We start from the raw sequence: 8,805 nt of genomic DNA, 5'->3' as shown, positions 1-8,805 counted from the left end.
TATCTCCTGCAATGCACTCTACCTTTGAAGGTGACACCGAAACTACAACTAATCCATTGGCTCCCAGTATGTTTCCGAACACAATTCAAAGTGTTGGAGTTGACCTTTAAAGCCCTAAACGGCCTCGGCCCAGTATACCTGAAGGAGCGTCTCCACCCCCATCGTTCAACCCGGACACTGAGGTCCAGCACCAAGGGCCTTCTGGCAGTTCCCTCCCTGTGAGATGTGACGTTACAGGGAACCAGGCAGAGGGCCTTCTTGGTAGTGGCGCCCGCCCTGTGGAACACCCACCCATCAGATGTCAAGAAAACAAACAACTATCTGACTTTTAGAAGACATCTGAAGGCAGCCCTGTTTAGGGAAGTTTTTAACATTTGATGTTTTGTCGTGGTTTTTAATATTCTGTTGGGAGCCACCCAGAGTGGCTGGGGAAACCCAGCCAAGTGGGTGGGTATAAATAATAATTTGGCAGTAGTATGATTATTATTACTTAATACCTACATGGAGAGAGTTTTTTCCTTGCAACAGGTAATTTTTGGGGAAATGGGGCTGGCGAAAACCAGCCAGATGGGCGGGGGTATAAATAAAAAACTGATTGTAATAATTAAACGAGCCAAACCATTTTCACATCAAAGTAGTAAAGGCAGAGAGCATCAGTGCACTGGAAATCTTTATTTTGGACACACCAAACAGGGATATCCACGAGGATGCCAGTTTTGCAAGTCAGAAGCCAGTTTTGCTTAAGAGATCGCCATCAAAACCAAACGACCAAATCACCAACAGAGAACAAAAGGGTATTTAAACTCGAATAGAAGTGTTATGTGGGCTACACAGTGTTTTAGTCTGCATATTGATTTCATTTTAAAATGTGTGGCTATCAAGAAGCAGGGGCATCATCCAAATCAACTGCCTCTGAGGAGAGGAAGAGGGAGACCATGGGAGCAGGAAAGGTTTGCTGGGGATGGAAGGAAAATGCTGGAAAGAAATTGGGATTTCTGGTTCCTCTCTGCTGCCACTATACTCCGCTGCCATGCACCCCAAAGCTGGTGGTCAGAAACTGGCTGCTGGGTTGTGATAGGGGAGAGATTCAGTTCAGTTCAGTTTGCATTTAAAGCTTAAAGTGCCTGATTTGTACTTTCCTGGCTGAAGCACAGCCATTGTTCCAGATCCGTACCCCTCTAGATCTTGCAATGCAGCTCTCCAGCCAAAAAAATGTATACTAGGCGAAAGTATGGATAAGCATGTACCTACAACAGTGAAAATAGCAGGCAGAAATGCATTATATTAGGGGAAATTGCTTTGCAAAAATATTCATGTTAGGGGAAATCGCATAGGAATGTGTGCATTTTAAGAGAAATTTGCACCAAAATGCTGGTGAATTTTCACGAGTGCTTTTTTAAATGACAAACTGGTGTGGAAATGTGGAGAACTGACCCAAGAATGGCAGTGTGAGAGGTGAAAAAAATGACTTTAGGCAGCATCTAGCATTCCTGAGATGTAATATTACTTTTCATTGAGAATCAGCTGCAGGAGGTTGTAATCTTGAGGGAAGAGTAAGTAGAGGAGAGGGGAGCCAGATTGCCCCTTTTGCACAAAATGTCACCCAGCTACTTTTCTCCCTATAGGGGAAAATGTATCTGGAGCCTGTTCAGGGGGAAATACAGCCAAGTCTTGATTTTGACTAGGAAACATGTCTGGCAACAAAAACTTCCTCTCCCCACCCTCTTTTTTCTGTTAACATTTGCAAACTCACACAGCTGGTTTTCAATTTTTAAAAAGCAGAAGAAAAATTACATGGAACTGATGTCGTTATTATTATTTTTTGCAGGGACCAATCACCTTCTTTTCAACCATTCACCTTCCTTCCCCAGCCCAACTTCCTGTCCTTTGCTCTCTCCCCTCCGACATGAACTCTGAATTGTGCTCATAGAGGTTTTAGGGATGGGGTCCTGGAAGCCAAGGCTGGGTAGCAGCAGCAGGGACACAATGACCCAGCCAAGCTGTGCCAGTGGGCAGAGGTGTCCTCTGTTGGTTTGGATGAGGAAAAGGCAGCAGTAGCAGCAAGGGCCAGTTGTCAGAATCCACTTAGAAAGCCAGCAGAGATGGTGGTGGTCTTCTTCATTAGCATCCAGAGCAGGCAACGTTGGCACAAATCTCACAGGTCGCAGCATCTGCGCTGATCATTTCTGAAGCAAAGAAAAAGAAAGACTCTTTGGGTGACTTTGGGATGACTCTTTGGGTGACTCAAGTACTCCAATTGGGACTGAGAGGGGAGGGGATCCATGTGTACCTCTGGGGCTTCACCGCTAATCATCTCAACCTGTCACTTCACCAGGGATGGGGAACCCCTAGGCCTCCAGATGTTGGACTTCAGCTGCCATCATCACCGGCCAGCATGGCCAGTGGCCACGGATGATGGGAAGTGTAGTTCAAGAACATCTGGAAGGCTTCGGTTTCCTCCCCTATAGGTGCCCTTGGGCGCTTCTTCTCCGAGCTCTTTGCTCTCCTAATTTCAAGGCTCGTCAGGTCTGGGAGGGAGGGACTGGAATGCTTTCTAAAGACATTGTGCCTGTCAGCTGTTCCCCCCCCCCCGGTGTGTCCTCTTTCTCCTCCTCCTCTCCCATTATTTCCCAGCTTTCCCCCTCATCTGCCTCTGAGCTGTGACCTCCCTCAAACCCCTGTTGCAATCCTGAACTGTCTTCTTCTCCTTCTCTGGAAGGGTCAGGATGGGGGGGGGCAGTCTCCACCATTCCTCCTCTGCCCAGTTCCTGTCACCTAGCAAGTAGGAAAATAACAACAGGGAATCTAGAGGCACTTTAGAGTCTAACACATTTATTATGACATAACCTTTTGAGGACTAGTCCCCAGCATAAGCCTGTTACTCTTCAAGGTGTCACAAGAAAATTCTCTTGTTTGTACAGCAACATACAAACATGGTTACTCCCAGGGCTGTCTTACCCATTGGCACGAGGGGTGTGGGGCACCCAGGCGCTGGGCTCTCAGGGGCGCCAGGCCGAGAGTCCGGGGCCTGAGAGTTGAGTCTGGAGAAGAACCCGCCCGCCAGTCGGAACGCCACGGCAGGCTCTTCTACTATAGGCGGCTCTGCGCTGTGAGTTTGGGGGTGACCGAGCCAGCGAGACGCTGAGGTGGCCGGCCGGCTCCGCCCTCCTGCGCGCCTGGGACTGGGCAACCTGAGGGGGGCACCGGGCAGATCTTTGCACCCCAGTGCTGCATATGCTTAAGACAGCCCTTGTTACTCCTCTGGAAAATGTTGCAGTGGAGACAGAGCACAGCCATTGTGGCAAGTAGCTATTTATAGCCTTCTTCTCCCATGAATTTGTCAAATCCCCTTTTAAAGCCATCTGAGGAGAAGAGGAGGAATAAGACCCCAGAAGATCTCTGCTGGATCAAAGTTTGCCTTCCTCTCTTGTAATTTTAGAACCCAATGGGGCCATCCAATGAGGTGAGTGTTGGAAGATTCAGGACAGTCTAGATCAGTGGTTCTGAACCTTTTTTTTTTTGCCATGCCCCCCCAAGCATCTCTAAAATCCTGACACCCCCCCCCAATATATAATTCTTATTCTTCCAAATGTGAATTCATGTGGAGGAAGCCTAAAAGGCCATTAACTGTTAATGTTAATGACTCATTCTCAAATTGCCCCCTTTAAAAATCAAATTGCCTCCTTGTGGGGGCATGTGCCCCAAGTTGGGAACCAAGGGTCTAGATAAAGCATTTCCTTCAAGGGGTCAACTGTTAAACTGGGGGGATTCGTTCCCACAAGAGGCAGTGAGGTCTACCAACTTGGACAGCTTTACAAGAGGATCAGACAAATCAATGGAGGGTGAGGTTATCAATGGCTACTAGTTTTTCACTCCACGAGTAGAGGTGGTATGCCTCTGAGTACCAGCATCTGAGAATTGCAGATGGGAAGAGGGATCTTGGGCTCATTGGTCCTGCTTCTGGGCTTCCCCCAGGCATCTGGTTGATCACTATGAGAATAGGATGTTGGGCAAGATGAGCAGGGCTGGTCTGATATTCTAGCTGCAAAGCAAACTTGCACATAGGCCCATCTGGAATATGCCTCTTCTGTCTGGCTGTTCAAAGCCGAGGAGTCATCCCACCTTCTCATGCATGCACTTGACCATCACCACATACCGAGTTGTCGGAGCAGTATTCCTGCTCTGGGGGATGCACAGACTGGTGCAAACTCTGAGGGCATTTTCGGGTCTTTGCATGCACCAAATGTGGCGCCCATGCGCGTGCGTATGTTCTTGGATCTCTCCTTGAAGAAGCCCTCCAGCTGCTTCACTGATTCCAAGGGGAATACGTAGTCTCCCACCTGCCCAGGGGAAATTAAAACAGAGTAGCACCATCACTTGCCCACGGCAGGGCATGTAATAGGTTCCTTCTCCCTCCTCCCCAGTCTTGGTGCCAGGACTGGCCTGATACATTTTGGCACCTGAGGTGGACCCCAAAATGGTGCCTCCATCTGTCCCAGGGAAGAAGGGGTGAGGGAAAATCTACATTAGGAAGAAGGAGGGGGAAGACATTGGGATCTGCTGTCATCTGCCCTTACAGAATTCATCAGAGGGACAAACAGAATTATTGGGCACTGTGTGCCATTGGGTCTGTCTCCTCCTACTGTTGTCGTCCCCCTGCCTCCTGCCCCATCAGCCACCACTGCACATTAGAGCCTTGCCAGGAACATCCTCATGCACGAAGACCCACTGAAAAGGTCAAACTGTAACTTAGAAACCTGCGTGTGTTTGTGTGAAGGAGCCTGCTCTTCAAGCAAATCCCTTGGCTGGGAAATTTCAAGGGCAAGGCTTATCCTTGCCCAGCATGTATTTGCAAAGCAATAAAGATAGAGGCATGTTCTCAGAAGACCATCCTTCAAGGCTGTGCTGACTGATCAAATCCTGCACTCTGCATAGAGCCTAGCCTGCCTGGAGACTGCTAAAAACTAACAATGCACAAACCCTCTATAAAGCTACAGTAGAACAGGGAACCTTTAAAAAAAATAATCAGCCCAAGGTCCACATTTCTCTGTGGACAACTTTCCAGGGGCCAAATTTTATGTTTGTACATTAGGCTAGTTTCCACGTGTGTGTGTGTGTGTGTGTGTGTGTGTGTGTGTGTGTGTGTGTGTAGAAACGAGCCCCAAAGGTTCTACATTCATTTCTCCACCAATTTTTTTCCTCTGACTCCCTCCCCACCATCATGTGGCCCCTAGAAGTTTATGTAATAGAGGTGTGGCCCTCTGGCTGAAAATTGAAAATGTCCCCCGCCTTGCCAATGTGCATCCAACTGTATCAAGATTCTTTTCATGGGGTGTTTTATCAATATGCTGGCATGCGTGTGCACATCAGCTCAAACACAGCAGAAAAAGAATCTCCAGGCAATCACACAGTACAGCCGCATCAAAATTCCTTTGTTGCAGTGTGGTTGTTTTTCAATGCACACATGCCCATCAATAAGGCAAGGAGGAGAAAGGCATGTAAATGATGTGACGGGAAGGGTGTGTCAAACTGTGCGAGGTCCAAATACATAATTTGTTTTAGAGATTCTCCCAGTATTTGGGTGGGGTGGATTCCAGTACAGAGCAAAGCAGAAAGAGGAAAAATAATCCTCAATAATAGTGGCCATGTGGCTGCTTGGTAAATTCACTGTTCTGCTAATAGTCTGACTGTGTACATATCATTTGGTAAATGATTAACTGGACCCACTGTTTGCTGTAAGCTATTACTTTAGGGGTCTCCTTTGTTTCGCCTCCCTCAATTAAGATTATAGAAGTTCATCTCTTTGGAGTGGACATGCACAGGATCTAAGACCTCCCAGACTTAAAGCCCAAATGATCAATATGCAGCTGCCCTGTATTGAGTCAGATTATTGGCCCATCTGGTTCAGTATAATCAGTGGCGTAGTGTGGGGGGGCAGGGGGGCCAGCCGCACCAGGCGCAACATTTGGGGGCGCGCGCTCGCATTCGCAGCTCTCTGCCCCTACCTGGCTCACTCACTCTCTCTCACTGCAGTGCTGGCTGTGCGAATCCGATACGAGCCGCCGGGTCGCCGCCCACTGTGGAGGGGGAGGGTGCCAGGCATGCGTTGCGTTGCGGTGCGGAGTGGAGAGAGAGCGAGGGAGGGACTATCTGGGGGAGGGACAGTGCAGCGGCCGCCCAGCGCAGCGCTGAGCGCGGGAGAGAACCACATCCGACCAGCCCAGGCAGCAGCAAGAAGAAGCTGGCAGCGGCGGCAGGTTAGGGGTTAGGGGCACAAATTACTTGCCTTGCCCTGGGTTAGGGGGCGCAAATTACTTGCCTTGCCCCGGGTGCTGACAACCCACGCTACGCCGCTGAGTATAATCTATACCAGTGTTTCCCACACTTGGGAGTTGTAGTCCAACAACTCCTGGAGACCCAAGTTTGGGAAACCCTGGTCTACACAGACTGGCAGCAGTCTCTTCCTGGAGATGGCAAGGACTGAACCTGGGAGCTTTCTCTTGCAAAGCTGATGCTCTAATCCTCTGCTATTGTCCATTCCCTTAAAACTAAAGATTCCAGTTCTAAATGGAAAGCTGTCCAGATATGAACAAAGGAAGCTGCCCTGTATCAGGTCAGAACATTATTACTTATATCTCGCTGACGGGCAGTAGCTGCCCAGGGTCTTTGGGAAAGGTCTATCTCCACCCTATTTGGAGATGCCAAGGATTCAACCTGGGACCAAAGGCATCTAGGAATCCAGTTCTCTAGCCACTGAGCTACAGCCCTTTCCTTCAAGGTGATGCCATAAGGGCAGAAAGGCGATCCTGGGAGGATACCACAACTCTTACCTTGACTTCGACCCCATCTGAGAGGACGGCCAGCACACTCAGGCAGACTGTGGCCACCAGGTAGGTGTTCATGGTGAGTCACGATTCTGATTCTGACTTGGAATGTCAGGGCGGACTGGCTCAACAGCGACGGAGCTGGATTTTTAAAGGATGCCCTCTAGTTATTGAATAACTAAGGTATATTGGCACCGGCTAGGATGGTGACAACCCCCTAGGCAGTTTGTGAAGTGTGATAGCCCCAAAGAAATGCCTCCGCCCAGAAAACATTGACATCTTTGTTGTTTTATGGCACTTCGTCAGAAGAGTGTTTCCTTCTACGAACTTTGCTTGCCGTATCCCAGCTGGGATGGAGCCGCCAGCAGGTGATGGGTGGATAGCTTTAAGAGCCAAAGGGCAGGGGGACCACACCAAGGCCCAATCCTGTAGGCTGCTGAGCAACTCCTGCTTCATTTCTTTTTAAAATAATTTTTATTACATTTTCAATTTTTGTAATCACAATAGCCATACATACATCAATAAACTCAAAGCTCGCTCTTACCAGAGCATCAACCTCCTCCCGCCCCTCTTCCTGACTTCCATATATATTTACTTTAATCTTAACATTTCTATAACCACTTTTTTACCTTCTGTCTTATTTTTATATTTCCCCTTGTTAAATGTAAATCAGTTCCTTATATTGTCATTACAAAACATTTCAACTCAAAGCTCCAAACGTTTTCAGATGTTTACAATATTCTTTCATATATAATATAAATTTGCTCCAGTCCTTTTGAAACAGTTCATCATGCTGATTCAGGATCTTCCCCTTCAGCTTTGCTAACTCAACGTATTTCACCATCTTACTCCGCCATTCTTCCAATGTTGGAATCTCCTGTGATTTCCATTTCTGAGCCAGAAGTATACTTGTGGCCGTTGTGGCATACACAACTCCTGCTTCAAATAGGATCTGAACCAGCTTCAAGGTTTTGATGTGAATTCACAAAGCCCTAAAGTGCTTGGGCCAAAAGGAGGACTGCTTAATTCCTTATGCTCCACCTCCATCGCTGAGATCTGATGGGGCATTTGGGTGGTCATCTATGCCCTTGAGGTTCAGTTGGCCTTCACAAAAGACCGAGCCTTTAACATGGCAGGCCCTGCCCTGTGGAACTCCTTGCCAATTGAAGACAGACAGGAGTTGTGTCTGCTTTCTGTTAGATGTCTTACAACAGGCATAGCAAACCCGGCCCTTCAGATGTTTTGAGTCTACCAGCTCCCATCATCCCTAGCTAGCAGGACCAGTGGTCAGGGATGATGGGAGTTGTAGTCCCAAAACATCTGGAGGGCCGAGTTTGCCTATGCCTGTCTGACAAAATCCATGAAGTTCAGGCCTTTGGACAGTGTTTGTTTTACCCCCAGACTTTACTGATGTTTTCAATTGATGTTACATTTTTGTGTTGGATTTGGCCCAGATGTGCAGCTCCTTTAGAACTGGTTAACATTCTGACAGTCGCTGAAGCTTTTGGATCATCTTCAAGGGCGGCCCCATGTGCAAAACATTACAGTAATCCAAATGGGAGGCTGATACTTGTTGCAATAGAGTCTGAGAGGTGCTTGCCTCACTTCCGAGATGTTCTGACTTAGCTTTCCCCATCCTGGTGTTCTCCAGATCTTTTCAGTTCACATTTAAAGGCAAATCTACTCACTATGCACTTCCCCAAACTGTTTCTATACTGAAATAAAGCCATCCTTTGAAATTCACATTTCTTTGAATTTTGCAATGCAGGATCTCCAGACAAGGAATGTGTACAAAAATACATATGCTATGGCCCAGAAGTGGGCATTGAAATGCATTTATGGATTCAGCTATACAGCTGCAAATATAACGTTTTAAGTATGTTTTACATGCATTATACAAATGTGACACTAGATGGCGATGGTGAGCTTATGGCAAATTCAATATATTTTTCAAAACGCTTAAAAAAAGCATTTCCACCGA

The 8,805-nt window shown here is 47.6% G+C and overlaps 1 protein-coding gene across 1 annotated transcript; it reads right to left on the bottom strand.

Annotated features, from left to right (window-relative positions):
* Positions 1 to 658: 658 nt before the first annotated feature.
* Positions 659 to 6,957, bottom strand: GUCA2A (guanylate cyclase activator 2A). Its single transcript, XM_081871740.1, has 3 exons — positions 6,831 to 6,957; positions 4,157 to 4,340; positions 659 to 2,186 (listed from the first exon to the last, which is right to left on the bottom strand). The coding sequence occupies exons 1-3, from the start codon at positions 6,900 to 6,902 to the stop codon at positions 2,122 to 2,124; spliced, it is 321 nt and encodes a 106-aa protein (XP_081727866.1). The 5' UTR covers positions 6,903 to 6,957; the 3' UTR covers positions 659 to 2,121.
* Between the last annotated feature and the right edge of the window lie 1,848 nt (positions 6,958 to 8,805).

This window comes from Podarcis erhardii, assembly GCF_964252035.2.
Source record: "Podarcis erhardii genome assembly, chromosome: 7".
Classification (NCBI taxonomy): Eukaryota; Metazoa; Chordata; class Lepidosauria; order Squamata; family Lacertidae; genus Podarcis; species Podarcis erhardii.
Note: the sequence above shows the minus strand (reverse complement) of the source record. Positions and strands in the feature narration are given on the sequence as shown.